The sequence below is a fragment of the Entelurus aequoreus genome, linkage group LG26 (assembly GCF_033978785.1).
Source record: "Entelurus aequoreus isolate RoL-2023_Sb linkage group LG26, RoL_Eaeq_v1.1, whole genome shotgun sequence".
Classification (NCBI taxonomy): domain Eukaryota; kingdom Metazoa; phylum Chordata; class Actinopteri; order Syngnathiformes; family Syngnathidae; genus Entelurus; species Entelurus aequoreus.
The window spans coordinates 19335165-19351280 of record NC_084756.1 but is presented as its reverse complement, the minus strand read 5'-3'; the positions used below and the strand labels follow the sequence as shown (position 1 = coordinate 19351280).

Here is a 16116-nt window from a genome sequence, read left to right as displayed (position 1 = left end):
CCAAAAACTAACAAAAAATAACAAAACATAATCCAGACCACAGATCATGACAGAAAAAATTCAAAAACATAATCCAGACCACAGATCATGACAGGAGTAGTTCAATGTATCAGATTTAAAAAATACAAAACATTTATTTTAAGTGAGTTAGAACAAGCAAATGGCACCGATTTGGTGGAAAGGCCCATCCTGAACTTCTCCTAGTTAGATTTTGTTATTTGCTGCTGTTTGTGTTAGCGTTCTTGTTTAAATGTGTTGCTAGAATGTGCCGTCGGGGACTAGCAGATAGCTGCGGGTGACACCCTTTTCCCAAAAGGGTATAAAAGGCTCAATACGAGACTGTAGCGGATGTGCTGAAACCACTGTCACAAGTTGATGTGCAGAATATTCTTGAAGACTCGTTTAAAATTCCTATTACAGAGCGGGTATATGAAAGGGTTGAGGGTGGAGTTGAAGTAGCCGAGCCATATGGTGAACATGTGCAGGTCGTGGTGCACGCACTCCCTGCAGAACGCCATCACCATGAAGGCTATGAAGTACGGAATCCAACACAGCAGGAACGCTGCGATGATGAAGCCCAACTGCCTGGCTGCCTTATGCTCCTTGTGGATCCTCAGACTTTGAAGCCTTTCTCTGGAGTGTTCGACGAACCGTTGCCAGGTTTGTCTCAGAGTCACCTCGTTTGGCTCGTCCGGGTTGTCGGCGGAGGCGGACCACAGTACAGTTTGACTGGGGTCGTAGGCGTTGTAGGCCACGGATGTATACCTCTGCACCTGATTGACGTCACGGACGGCAACAACCGAGTTTGGCACTGTGACGTGGCATTCATTCAAAGACGATTCACGGTTCGCTTCTGAAATTACATTTTCTGCTTGTAAGGAAGGTGGACTGAGAGGAACAGCTTCTTGGTTCTTCTCCTCAGGGGATAAGGAGACCATTCCTAGTTTGGTCGACACTGCGAGATGTTTTGTCGGCTCCGGACATTGAGCACCGATTTTTCTGTGTGATCTGGAAAGGGCAGTTTTGGCCTTCTCAAACTCCTCCAGGGAGTACGTCTGATCTAGAAGCTTCTGGTCGAGCTGCCTTTTAAACAGTTTTATCGGAGCCACACATTCCATTTCGGGCGACTTGGAGGCATTTAATGTCCGAGCATTCTGCCCATTCTCATTTTCCACGAATGAATCCACCGGATGGATGATCCTCTCTCGGTCTTTGAGGTGTTGCCTCACTGCCAAGTAGATGTGAGTGTAAAACCAAAGCATCAAAACTGAAGGTACGTAAAAATTCAAGACAGCTGTAATAACTTTGAACCACGTGACGAAGCGGAAATCCGTGTCGCACTTGTTCTCCTCCTCGGGTTTAAGTTCTACACGGGTGAAAGACCTCCATCCTAAAATAGGAACAATCCACGTCATCGACAGCAACCAGGCCCCAGATATCATCATGCTCGCTTTCCCCCGTGTTCGATACTTTAGGTATTTGAGCGGCTGTCTGACAGAGCGGTACCGATCCAAACAGAGAATAAACAAACTGAAAATTGATGCGGTGCTCGCGACATAATCCATAATCAGCCAAAACTGACAAACGGCCCTGCCCAGCTTCCACTCGTCCTCCAGCAGGTACACCAGATTGAGCGGCATCACCGTGGTGCCGACGATCAAATCGGCCACGGATAAACTAACAACGTAGAGGTTCCCCACCGTGTGTAAGCTCTTCTCTTTCTTCACAGCGTAAAGAACCAGCATGTTCATTATGATGGTGAGCAGGGAGAGGAAGCCCAGAGAGACACCCAGCAGGGCGCTATGGAGTCTGCTATGGACAGCGTTCGGGTAATGCGGGTGGACGCCTCGGCCCGTGCAGACGCTGCTGTCGTTGTCATAAATGTTTGTGTTAAGGTGTAGATGGACCGTGGAGAGGGACACGGCAGATTCCATCCTCGGAGCCTATCGATCCAGTCCCATGCTGGTAAACACAGCTGTGGGCCCAAGCATGTCAATAAATATGTTCAGACCAGGTAGCAATCAAAAGGTTACACTCTGTCTTGTCTCAATCTGTAGTCCATTGATTCTAACAATCTTGCCTGGTTACATCTGGAAGACAAAAGAGAATACGTGTTAAAAGGTTGGCAATATTGTTCTCTTTAAAGGCCTACTGAAACCCATTACTACAGACCACGCAGTCTGATAGTTTATACATCAATGATGAAATCTTAACATTGCAGCACATGCCAATACGGCCGGGTTAGATTAGTAAAGTGCAATTTTAAATTTCCCGCGAAATATTCTGCTGAAAATGTCTCGGTATGATGACGTTTGCGCGTGACGTCACGGATTGTGCGGACATATTGGGACAACATTGTGGCCAGCTATTAAGTCGTCTGTTTTCATCGCAAAATTCCACAGTATTCTGGACATCTGTGTTGGTGAATCTTTTGCAATTTGTTTAATGGACAATGAAGACAGCAAAGAAGAAAGCTGTAGGTGGGATCGGTGTATTAGCGGCTGGCTGCAGCAACACAACCAGGAGGACTTTGAGTTGGATAGCAGACGCGCTACCTTGAGTACACAGCTTTGGCTTCCAAACATTTGATCGCTTGCCCGTACGTACGTGCCGCTATGTGCATGTCACGTACGTAACTTTGGGGAAATATATGTGCTGTATGAACTTTACGGAGGTGAACGGTACTTTGGGCTGTGGGATTGAGTGTGTTGTGCGGGTGTTTGAGTTGTATTGGTGGGTTATATGGACGGGAGGGTGGAGGTGTTTGTTATGCGGATTAATTTGTGGCATATTAAATATAAGCCTGGTTGTGTTGTGGCTAATAGAGTATATATATGTCTTGTGTTTATTTACTACTTTAGTCATTCCCAGCTGAATATCAGGTCCCACCCGCCTCTCACAGCATCTTCCCTATCTGAATCGCTTCCACTGCCCTCTAGTCCTTCACTCTCACTTTCCTCATCCACAAATCTTTCATCCTCGCTCAAATGAATGGGGTAATTGTCGCTTTCTCGGTCCGAATCGCTCTCGCTGCTGCTGGCCATGATTGTAAACAATGTGCAGATGTGAGGAGCTCCACAACCTGTGACGTCACGCTACTTCCGGTACAGGCAAGGCTTTTTTTTATCAGCGACCAAAAGTTGCAAACTTTATTGTCGATGTTTTCTACTAAATCCTTTCAACAAAAATATGGCAATATCGCGAAATGATCAAGTATGACACATAGAATGGATCTGCTATCCCCGTTTAAATAAGAACATTTCATTTCAGTAGGCCTTTTAAAGTTGGATAAAACCGAACACCTTTCGTTTATCCATCCATTGATCCGAAAATAGGACAACCCTGAACGTAAGACCTTAATTCTTTTAATCGTGTCTTTAACAATTGGTAGGTTGCAATTTTATAAATGTGACAATATGTTACCGACATTGTCAAATTAGCACGATGTGTCCTCTTCTGTTCTTTGCTAACTGGCTAACAAACTTTGATAAACTTTTTTTTTTGCCGTGTGGTTCTGTCTCAAAGCTGCATGTCTCCAGAACAGTGTTTTTCAACCTTTTTTGAGCCAAGGCACATTTTTTGCGTTGAAAAAATGTGGAGGCACACCACCAGCAGAAATCACTAAAAAACAAAATTCAGTTGACAGTTAAAAGTCGTTGTCGCAATTGTTGGATATGACTTTAAACCATAACCAACTATGTATCACTATAGCTCTTGTCTCAAAGTACACTACCGTTCAAAAGTTTGGGGTCACCCAAACAATTTTGTGGAATAGCCTTCATTTCTAAGAACAAGAATAGACTGTCGAGTTTCAGATGAAAGTTCTCTTTTTCTGGCCATTTTGAGCGTTTAATTGACCCCACAAATGTGATGCTCCAGAAACTCAATCTGCTCAAAGGAAGGTCAGTTTTGTAGCTTCTGTAACGAGCTAAACTGTTTTCAGATGTGTGAACATGATTGCACAAGGGTTTTCTAATCATCAATTAGCCTTCTGAGCCAATGAGCAAACACATTGTACCATTAGAACACTGGAGTGATAGTTGCTGGAAATGGGCCTCTATACATCTATGTAGATATTGCACCAAAAACCAGACATTTTCAGCTAGAATAGTCATTTACCACATTAGCAATGTATAGAGTGTATTTCTTTAAAGTTAAGACTAGTTTAAAGTTATCTTCATTGAAAATAAGGACATTTCAATGTGGCCCCAAACTTTTGAACGGTAGTGTAGGTGTACTGTATCAATATAGTTCTTTTCTCAAAGTAGGTGTACTGTATCAATATAGCTCTTGTCTCAAAGTAGGTGTACTGTATCAATATAACTCTTGTCTCAAAGTAGGTGTACTGTATCAATATAGCTCTTGTCTCAAGGTAGGTGTACTGTCACCACCTGTCAGATCACGCCCTGACTTATTTTGTAATTTTTGCTGTTTTCCTGTGTGTAGTGTTTTAGTTCTTGTCTTGTGCTCCTATTTTTTTGGTATTTTCCTGTAGCAGTTTCATGTCTTCCTTTGAGCGATATTTCCCGCATCTACTTTGTTTTCGCAATCAAGAATATTTCAGTTGTTTTTATCCTTCTTTGTGGGGACATTGTTGATTGTCATGTCATGTTCGGATGTACTTTGTGGACGCCGTCTTGGCTCCACAGTAAGTCTTTGCTGTCGTCCAGCATTCTGTTTTTGTTTACTTTGTAGCCAGTTAGGTTTTAGTTTCGTTCTGCATACCCTTCCCTAAGCTTCAATGCCTTTTCTTAGGGGCACTCACCGTTTGTTTATTTTTGGTTTAAGCATTAGACACGACGACAAACCCTTGTCGTCTCACACAACATGCTCCCGACATCTACAAAGCAATTAACTACCGGCTCCCACCTACTGATATGGAGGAGTATTACACGGTTACGCTGCCAAGCTCTAGACAGCACCGACACACAACAACGGCACATAATTTGCAGATTATAATTAGTGGTTGGCAAAAAATATTTTAACCCAAATATGTGAAATGACATCATCTCCCACGGCACACCAGACTGTATCTCACGGCACACTAGTGTGCCGCGGCACAGTGGTTGAAAAACACTGCTCCAGAATAGAGGCAGGGTTGACCACCCATATTCCCAGATCCCGTGTTGTGGGTAAGGCGATCCGTGGGGGGTGTTCATATCTTCCCGGTTAATGTAGAATTAATCATACAAGGTGGGTGCAAACGGGGGCCTTTTCATGTCTTTCTCGCTATATCTCATATTTGAATGTCAAAGTTGACCAATTTCTCGGTTTATGGCCACAACCTTCTACTATCCAGGTAAGAGGCATTGTTTATTATGTAGAATTAACTTTCACCAAATTAGAGGCGATGCAGCAGCTCACTGACTCAATATAGTAGCATGAACTAGTTACCTTTCTGTGATCAATGAGAGCGCTTATAATAAGAATACCGTAAATACTTAGTTAATATTCAGGTCGCAAAATGTAAATCAGATATCAGGAGATATCAGGAGAAATATAACCTTAGAGGAAAATCTAATTTAAAACATTTGTATGCTCGTAAAACACTTACAACCTTTAGCATATCTGTATGTGGGATTAAATCATGGAATGGATTAACCAAAGAAATCAAAGAAAGCACCAATATGATTCAGTTTAAGAGGCTGTTCAAACTACAAGTGTTCACAAAGTAACAATAACTATGATGAACATCTTGATGAACCCTTTTTTTTTTTTTTTTTTTTTAATTGAGACAAAGATTATTTTTGTATTTAATATGTGTTTACTTACTATGGTATATTATTTATTTGTTCACTGTTATGTTACAGAGAACAAGGAAATATGATAAAATTGCTATGGTATCAAAAGGGCTAGGATTAAATAAACTCTGCTTCTTCCTACTCCTTTTCAAATGTGCTGTAATGAAACAACTGGAAATATGTGATGAATTACATTTTATCGTATGCATGCTCGAAATAAACTGAAACTGAAATGAACTGATATTGTTGGCACTTTTAGGATGTTTTTTTTTAGTGGGTTTTATGGGCGCAATAGACGCAATGACTTCATGAAAGTCATTGCATAAAGTCACAGTCGGACATTAAACTTTGCTCCACAAAACTGAAAAAGTGGCTTAAGGAAAATCAGAAGTGTGAGCACTAGAATTGGGTGTATGCACAAATTGAGCCAATTATTGTCAATGTGTTTTTATTTTTGTACTTGTCTTAATCTTTTTGTATGTGTTTCACTTTTCTCAACTTTTTTTTTAAAAGCCTAACCAGGGACGAGGGCTGCAAATTAGCCTGTGGCTATAAGGCATGGGTGTCCAAAGTGCGGCCCGGGGGCCATTTGCGGCCCGCAGCTAATTGTTTACCGGCCCGCCACAAATTCTGGAAATACTATTGTAAAAATAAAAAAAAACATTAAAAAAAAGTGGAATGAGGGGAAATCTAACGAGAAAAAGTTGCAATGTTGACACAAAAGCTGCCATGCAGGCTGTTTTTTTTTCTTTTGTCTTCCTTTATTTTTTATTTTTTTGCCATTGCTCAAAAAAAAAAATAATGACAAAAAAATCCATGTTATAATGAATTACTTTCAGGGCTCCAATTACTTCAAATATTTCACTTTAAAATGTTTTATGTGGTAAATATTGCATATATTGTGTAGTAGCCATGTAAAAACATCAACATTTTCTTTGACAAAAGCGCATAAAACAAACAAAATAATAGTTCCGGCATAAAATCGACAGATATATCTGAAGTTGATCTTGTAACTTAAGTGTTGAAAGTAAAAGAAAAACCTAATAAAAATGTACCACTTTATGAATGGGGCACCTTTTGGATCCCAAATATATTTAGTGATTTTTTATTTATCTTTTCACTGTGATTACTCAAAAATATGAAATAATTAAAATCAATGGTGTCCTGCATTATTGATCTTTTAGGGCTCTAATTACTAAATACTGCATATTTCAGTTTTACTATAAAAAAAACTAAGTTGTTTTTGACAGAAAAGCCATAAAACATTTTTTTTAAATTTGTATTACTTTATATCAACTTGAAGTTAATATAGAGATTTACTGTAAGTGTTAAATAATTAAAAAATAACAATAATCTGACTTATTTTTTAACATTTTAATGATTGAGACCCATTATGGTCCCCGGGACCCCTAAAGGTAAAATAAATAAAAAAATCCATATATTTTGTTATGGTTTGAAAATGAAAAATATCAAAATGGCCCACACATGCTTTAATTTTTCCGTGTGCGGCCCTCAGTGGAAAAAGTTTGGACACCCCTGCTATAAGTCTTATGTACTTGTGACATCGGTTACCTGTGGGTAGCAATAAATACATGAATGAATGAATGATGGTCACACTTTAATGCTGCTGATATGTAAACGTTTACACTTTCATCAATCATTTGAACTTTAGTGCTTGTGAGGAAGATAACCACGGCGAAGGTTGAAGCGGAACTTTTGTTTACCTACTATGGGAGAAAGTGTCGACATAAATCATGTTGTTTGTGGGGGCGGTAGAACCATGCGAGGTTTAAATATTAGTACTTTTCTTTGCTTCCGAGAATGTCTGGGCAGGGACTTATAATCCATCAAGAAATGTAAACACAATTTCCAGTGAGATTTCAACTAAAAGTTTGGACTGACTCCCTCGCGTATGATCTTTCACTGTCCAGCTGGCTTCCTTCAACACTCACAAGGAGGGGAGAAGGTGGCAAATCGCATCAGCGGAAAAACTGTGGTATCGAGCCACTGATGTAGTGTTTACGTACGAGAGACAGGATCCATTTGGGTTTCGATGAATTCTATACGGCGCAGCGTGTGTGTGAATTTGCATCACGCAGCGGGACGCCTCATAACAGAACCATCATCCCCATCAGTAGCCTGAATGGAGATGCTTCTTGTGTTGACTGTGATTTATTGATTCCTCAGAAAGCAGATGGAAATAGGCATATTCCGTTGCCATGGAGGCAGGGGTGTGTGCGTGTGTTTCTGTAAAATGCTCTTATGAATTGGTGTGCGTCATTTGGCTTTAATGGAAATGCTTCTCTCTGAAGTCTGATAGAATTTGTGGAAAAACCAAAACGAGTGAAGTTGGCACGTTGTGTAAATGGTAAATAAAAAGGCAGGCCAGCCACCCGCACTCTTTTACTATGAAGCCACGCTGCTGTAACACGTGGCTTGGCATTGTCTTGCTGAAATAAGCAGGGGCGTCCATGATAACGTTGCTTGGATGGCAACATATGTTGCTCCAAAACCTGTATGTTCCTTTCAGCATTAATGGTGCCTTCACATATGTGTAATTTACCCATGCCTTGGGCACTAATACACCCCCATACCATCACAGATGCTGGCTTTTCAACTTTGCGCCTATAACAGTCCGGATGGTTCTTTTCCTCTTTGTTCCGGAGGACACGACGTCCACAGTTTCCAAAAACAATTTTAAATGTGGACTCGTCAGACCAGAGAGCACTTTTCCACTTTGCATCAGTCTCCCAGCGAAGCCGGCGGTGTTTCTGGGTGTTGTTGATAAATGGCTTTGGCTTTGCATAGTAGAGTTTTAACTTCCACTTACAGATGTAGCGATGTGAATAGACTGCAAAGACAATATGTTTAATTGAACTGAACGTTTTTGCAAATAATCAATAACTTATCATTTTAATCAGATTCTTTATTTGTCCATTCTTAACATGTACAAGACACATAAGAACTGAAATTACATTTTCGGCACAATCTTTAATGGCAGCAACACATTGCATAAGCATTGACACTGGGTGTTGTTGATGAACGGCTTTGGCTTTGCATAGTAGAGTTTTAACTTGCACTTACAGATGTAGCGACAAACTGTAGTTAGTGACAATGGTTTTCTGAAGAGTTCCTGAGCCCATGGGGTGATATCCTTTACACACTGATGCCGCGTTTTGATGCAGTACCGCCTGAGGGATTGAAGGTCTGTAATATCATCGCTTACGTGCAGTGATTTCTCCAGATTCTCTGAACCTTTTGATGATATTACGGACCATAGATGGTGAAATCCCTAAATTCCTTGCAATAGCTGGTTGAGAAATGTTGTTCTTAAACTGTTGGACAATTTGCTCTCGCATTTGTTCACAAAGTGGTGACCCTCGCCCCATCCTTGTTTGTGAATGACTGAGCATTTCATGGAAGCTGCTTTTACACCCAATCATGGCACCTACCTGTTCCCAATTAGCCTGTTCACCTGTGGGATGTTCCAAATAAGTGTTTGATGAGCATTCCTCAACTTTCGCAGTCTTTTTTGCCACTTGTGCCAGCTTTTTTGAAACATGTTGCAGGCATCAATTTCCAAATGAGCTAATATTTGCACAAAATAACAAAGTTTACCAGTTCGAACATTACGTATCTTGTCTTTGCAGTCTATTCAATTGAATATAGGTTGAAAAGGATTTGCAAATCATTGTATTCCGTTTTTATAAACCATTAATACAACATGCCAACTTCACTTGTTTTGTGTTTTGTATATGAACATCCTAGCAGTCGGTATCCTAATGACAGCAGACCTTGTACAGTTGTTGTCTGTTTATCCCCCCGGCGACCCCGAGAGGGACAAGCGGTAGAAAATGGATGGATGAATGAATATATTCATAGTTAGAGCATAACTGCTTACAAATGACTGAATATGTTGTTTTTAACATTGTAGAGCTCTCTAAACATGAAATAACACCCACATAGTCACCTTTACACTCGTTTCACCCAAAATTGTAGCCGTGAGTGGGTTCTACTGTAGATTACTGTATTCACTATAGCAGGCGTGTCAAACTTGTTTTCATTGAGGGCCACATCGCAGTTACGGTTGCCCTCAGAGGGCCGCTTTTAACAATAAATAATATACAGTATGAATATATATGTGTATATATAAAACATGTGTATAATTGTCTATGTATTTGATTATTATGTCTTTTTATGTACACTGTACAAAACCACATCTTTAGATTGTACTGTTAAAAACTGGCAGCTAAGTCGTTTTTTTGGTGGTTTTCTGAAGTGTTCCCGAGCCCATGTGGTGATCTCCTTTACACACTAATGTTGCTTTTTGATACAGTACCGCCTGTGAGATCGAAGGTCTGTAATATCATCGCTTACGTGCAGTGATTTCTCCAGATTCTGTGAATCTTTTGATGATGATTGTGCTTCTACACTTTTTGAGTTATTACAAAATTAACGTTTCCGGAAATGACGTCACCAGCCCACCGGAATTCTTTTTAGACATAATACGGTCTAATTTGTGTTCCAAAACATACCAAAAATGGTCTCATTCGTTCGTGCGGTTTTTCCTGGTTTGTGCAGTTAAAATTATGGACTGTGCTGCTACACTTTTTTGAGTTATTAGATAATATTGTTTCAAATGAGCATCATGAACCACGCCTCATGGTAGACATAGCCTGTACAAGTGTGGAATTAAACGTTTTAACAGCTTTTACAAGTTTTAACATCTCTGGCCAATGTAAGTATTTCTAAGCAGCTAAGTTGTATACAAAGTTGACTGCGTCCGCTAATGCTGAAATGCAATTTAGTTTTATAATTTATGCTAACATTTCATATTTACTTATTTGCATACGCAAAACAGACCTAGATACAAGTTCATTAGCAAAGCAATGAACATTCAGTTCAGGTCAGTTTAGTTCATTTATTTATTTGGTAAGTTTGACCTACTTATGCATGTAGTGATTTTTTTATTTACTTCTCTTTCGTCCCAGAAAAGGTTGACTACCAAGACAAGCAAAAAAAAGGGAATATACAATTTTGAAGCCTGGCATCTGGACTCATGTTATTAATGAGCACATTTGGAAGGCGGTGAAGAGATCCTGTACATTTGTTTGTAAAAGAGCTATGGTCTATCAATCACCAGCGTGTGCAGGCAGTCACAGAACTGTGCGAGGGCAGGATGCAACGCTATGTCTGGAGGGCATCACAGGCGCAAAAGCTTATGGACTTTAGATATCCAGAGCCAACTCAATTGCACAATTTGGCCACCCAGCGCAAAGCAACAACATTAGCAATGCGTGTATGTATAGGGCTGGATATGATTTTTATTTTTATTAAGGATCCCCATTAGCTGATTGCCTCAACAACCCACTAGTCTTCCTGGGGTCCACAATTCAATACAATTACAAGTAAAAGCATATAATTATAACTACACAATACAGAAAAATAAATAAAATAAAAGCATGAATAAGACAACGAGCAAACAATTTACAGTCACAGAATAATAATTACCATATAAATATAACTACACAATATAAAACCAAATAAATCATCAACAAGCAAACTAATTTAAAGGCCTACTGAAATGATTTTTTAAAATTTAAACGGGGATAGCAGATCCATTCTATGTGTCATACTTGATCATTTCGCGATATTGCCATATTTTTGCTGAAAGGATTTAGTAGAGAACAACGGCGATAAAGTTCGCAACTTTTGGTGGCTGATAAAAAAAAAGCCTTGCCTATACCGGAAGTAGCGTGACGTCACAGGAGGAAGGGCTGCTCACATTTGACCATTGTTTACAATGCAGCAAGAGAGATTCGGACCGAGAAAGCGACGATTACCCCATTAATTTGAGCGAGGATGAAAGATTCGTGGATGAGGAACGTGAGAGTGAAGGACTAGCGTGCAGTGCAGGATGTATCTTTTTTCGCTCTAACCGTAACTTAGGTACAAGCTGGCTCATTGGATTCCACACACTCTCCTTTTTCTATTGTGGACCACGGATTTGTATTTTAAACCACCTCGGATACTATATCCTCTTGAAAATGAGAGTCGAGAACGCGAAATGGACATTCACAGTGACTTTTATCTCCACGACAATACATCGGCGAAACACTTTAGCTATGGAGATAACGTGATATCTGCTCAAATGCAGATAAAAACAAAATAAATAAACCCCTGACTGGAAGGATAGACAGAAGATCAACAATACTATTAAACCATGGACATGTAAATACACGGTTAATGCTTTACAGCCTGTCGAAGCTTAACAATGCTCTTGCTAACGACGCCATTGAAGCTAACTTAGCAACGGGACCTCACAGAGCTATGCTAAAAAAATTAGCTCTCCACCTTCGCCAGCCAGCCCTCATCTGCTCATCAACACCCGTGCTCACCTGCGTTCCAGCGATCGACGGAGCGACAAAGGACTTCACCCGATCACCGATGCGGTCGGCGGCCCGGAGACGGAGGAAGTCAAGTTGAGGTCGGCGGATAGCGCGTCTGCTATCCATCTCAAATTCCTCCTGGTTGTGTTGCTGTAGTCCGCCGCTAATACACCGATCCCACCTACAGCTTTCTTCTTTGCAGTCTCCATTGTTCATTAAACAAATTGCAAAAGATTCACCAACACAGATGTCCAGAATACTGTGGAATTTTGGGATGAAAACAGAGCTTTTTTGTATTGGATCCAATGGGGTCCGAATACTTCCGTTCTTTTCGTGACGTCACGAGCATACGTCATCATATCTAGACGTTTTCAACCGGAAGTGTCGCGGGAAATTTAAAATTGCACTTTATAAGTTAACCCGGCCGCATTGGCATGTGTTGCAATGTTAAGATTTCATCATTGATATATAAACTATCAGACTGCGTGGTCGGTAGTAGTGGCTTTCAGTAGGCCTTTAAAGACTCAGATAAAATATTACTTTCTTTTTAAAAACCTGTTTACTTTCAATGCCGGTGAGAATTTGAGGCAGGTTATTCCAGAGCGATAAAGATCTATAAATAAAAGATTTCCGCAAAGCATTCTTCCTGGGACGAGGGAGTACAAAATGCCCCTCACTGGATGCCCTGGTATTATGATTATGTATAGTGCTACTTTGAACTATTTGGGCCATGAGAAAAGCAGGAGTTTTACTACCGGTTACTGATTTGAACAATATCATAGTATTAGCTGACAACCTGTTCTGCACTGTTAGCCAGGAAAGAGAAGCATGCATACATTGGTTCTTAGTGAACAACCAAGAACCAGCCTTGCTGCCCTATTCTGGACAATCTGGAGCTTACTGATCTCACCACTTGCAGCAGACGCCCAGACTGTAGAACAATAGTCAAGATGACACAAGACTAAACTCTTAACAATCTGACAAAGAAGAGGTGGATCAACAAAAGCAGCGCATTTCCTGGAAATACCAACAGCCCTTCCCATCTTTGTAACTATATCACTGATATGTTTTGAACAGGATAGAGTGCAGGACCTTATGGCAATGTGACAAGCTGTGGTGGACGTAACCAAAGCCACACTGCACCTGGAACAGCACAAAGGTCCTCCACTCCTTTGCCAACTGCGTGAGCCAGTCGGGCCGCAGCATCATCATCTCCTGCCAAAAAGCCACCTAAACCGAAATCCGTCGAGACGAAGCAGGCCGTTGAGAATCTGTGCTGCAAAAGTAGCAACGGCCTGGAGGTGGAGCAGAGACGTCAACTTTGACATGACATGTTTCCTAACATCTTTGCAGTAAGGGATGAGAACTGCATGCACACTGGTTTGCTGCAACATGACATTGACATTGGTAACTCATATACCATTCGCCTCCGGCCACGGCGTCTTCCACTCACCAAGAAAGATGGAGCAGAACAAAAGTCTAAGGAGATGTCGGAGGCGGGCGTCATTCAGCCTTCCACCAGCCCATGGGCGGCTCCACTGGTTTTGATCCGGAAGAAGGACAGTGCCTGCCGTTTCTGCGTTGACTACTGCCGCCTCAACAAAGTCCCATGCAAGGACTCCGACATGCTGCACAGGGTGGACGAGGCCCTTGATTACATCTCCAGGTCATGCTGGTTCAGTTCCCTTGATCTCCGGAGTGGCTACTGGCAAGTGGAACTGGCACCGGAAGCACACCCAAAGACTGCTTTTTCCATCGGCGAAAGGCTGTGGCAGTTTCTGCCTTTGCAACGCCCTGGCCACCTAAGCGTCTTATGGAGAGGGTGTTGGCTGACATTCCCAGGAGACGTTGTGTAGTATACTTGGATGACCTTCTTGTACATGCTGCAGACTTCAGGAGTGTGCTGACCAACTTCAAAGAAGTCTTCCACTCCACCCGCAAGTCAGGTCTGCGCCTCCACCATAATAAATTTAATCTGCTGCGTAAAATGATTTATTTCCTGGTCCATGTGGCAGCAGAGCAGGAGTTTCCACCCACCCATCGAAGGTAGCAGCAATTACTGACTAGCCTACCCCTTTGGAGAGCTGTGGAGCTTCCTATCGCTGATTTGACAAAGACTTTGCCAACACTGCTAGCCCACTGCACCGGCTGACTCAGAACGGACAGGCGTTCCGGTTGAGTGAGGACTGCGCCAAGGCCTTCGTGCAACTCCGGTCATCACTGGTAAAGGGTCCCCCGTGCTGGCCTACCTGGATGTTGATCGGCCCCAGCAATGTGGGCATTGGGGCAGTGCTGTCCTATGGGAAGGAAGGGGAACAAGTCATCGCTTACTTCAGCCGCTCCCTAGGCTAGACCAGAGAGGAACTACTGCGTCACACGTCGGGAGCTGCTGGCTGTCGTCTTGAGTCTATGGTACTTCTGTCAGATGTTGTCAGAAGCTGTCAGATGTTGTGTACCGAGTGAGGACGGTCAAGAAGAATCGTGTGGTGGTGCTCGGCTGGCTCCCTAGCAGCCTCTGGCTCCTTCAGCGGTTGAGGTGGTTGCAGGAGACCAGCCTCTGGGTCGCACTGTACCACCAGAGACCACTGCGGGGGCTCAACGGCAGCCGTGGCTTCCCCAACACCTCAAGGACTTTGTGATGGACCCATGAGTTGCTGAGGTCAGCTAACCAAATAGGTATTGGTTGTGTAGCGTGTTTAGGTGGAGCTACCAGCATGAACTGTGACGGTGTACTTTTTTGCACCATTAGTCAAGGTGGTGTCACTGATGGTTAGGTTCTGTCTGTTCTCAAATAAAACAAGTTCCTGTGAAATGCCAATGTCTGTGCATTCTTTCATCACTAACCCCGATCTTGCCACAACACGGTGGCTCAATGAGGCAAACTCATCACACAGCTGTCAAGCAACAAAGAAATATATCTTTTTTTTAAATGTAATTCACTAATTTTTGTCCTAAAACATATTTTTTTCCGAAAAAGGGGTTTGTCTTTTAGGGAGGTCCAATATTCACATGCCCATCTCATGAATAACTAACCAAAATAAAAACACAATAATAACCATTCTTGTTACGTACCATTTCCTGGTTTTGTTTTGATTTTTAAACTGATTACCAAGATAAAAACTTAAATCATTTTCTTGACAGTTTGGAGAAGAGCGCAAAGCAAGCTAAAAAAATAACGCATTCATTTTTAGTTTTCCTAATTTCCGAACCCAAATTGTGTTTGTTAGTCCTTTGGCCCGGGTGCAAAAGTGACCGTTTATCAAGTGGAAAGTCCCTGATGCTGCATGACGACTGAATGAGCTATCAGTATTCCTTCCATGGCAGTGAATCATCCATCAGCGCATGAAGGAGGGCATATTTTTTTCAAATGCACATTCAATTGCTGATAACTATATACATATTTGTTTTCCTAAATTGTCCTGTATTTTATTGTGATTAAAGTGATTATCAACAAATTAAAGGCAAAATCATTAAATTATCTTGAAAAAATTCTGACAAAAAGCATCAGTATTGACGGTAGTTCCCATGTATTTACTTAGTATCGGATCAATACCTAAATTGGTGGTATCGCCTAGTCTAATGTGGCCTATATGCGTAAAAAGGTAACATGACAGCTAAGCAAATGCACACAAAAGCCAACCTGTCAGATTTTTTTCTCCCTGAAATCCCCTAAAGAGCAGGGAAACTTGCGAAACAGGCTTGTAGGGATAAAATAGCCTCTGTGTTTTTTCAAGACCTAACGTATATTTCACTGTACCACGGTATTCAGCACTGCATAACGGATAAACCACAGTAACCTCGACTACATATATATATATATATATATATATATATATATATATATATATATATATATATATATATATATATATATATATATATATATATATATATATATATATATATATATACACACATATATATATATATATATCTGTGTATGTATATATATATATATATATATATATATATATATATATATATAT

The 16116-nt window shown here is 41.1% G+C and overlaps 1 protein-coding gene across 1 annotated transcript; it reads right to left on the bottom strand.

Annotated features, from left to right (window-relative positions):
• Positions 1-295: 295 nt before the first annotated feature.
• On the bottom strand, positions 296-1934 carry hrh1 (histamine receptor H1). The gene has a single exon (XM_062037792.1). It carries the CDS (start codon positions 1932-1934, stop codon positions 366-368), a length of 1569 nt encoding a protein of 522 aa, XP_061893776.1. The 3' UTR covers positions 296-365.
• Between the last annotated feature and the right edge of the window lie 14182 nt (positions 1935-16116).

What these genes read in the sequence shown, in the direction of transcription:
- hrh1 (XM_062037792.1), bottom strand. Translation starts at nt 1,934, where the DNA reads ATGGAATCTGCCGTGTCCCTCTCCACGGTCCATCTACACCTTAACACA.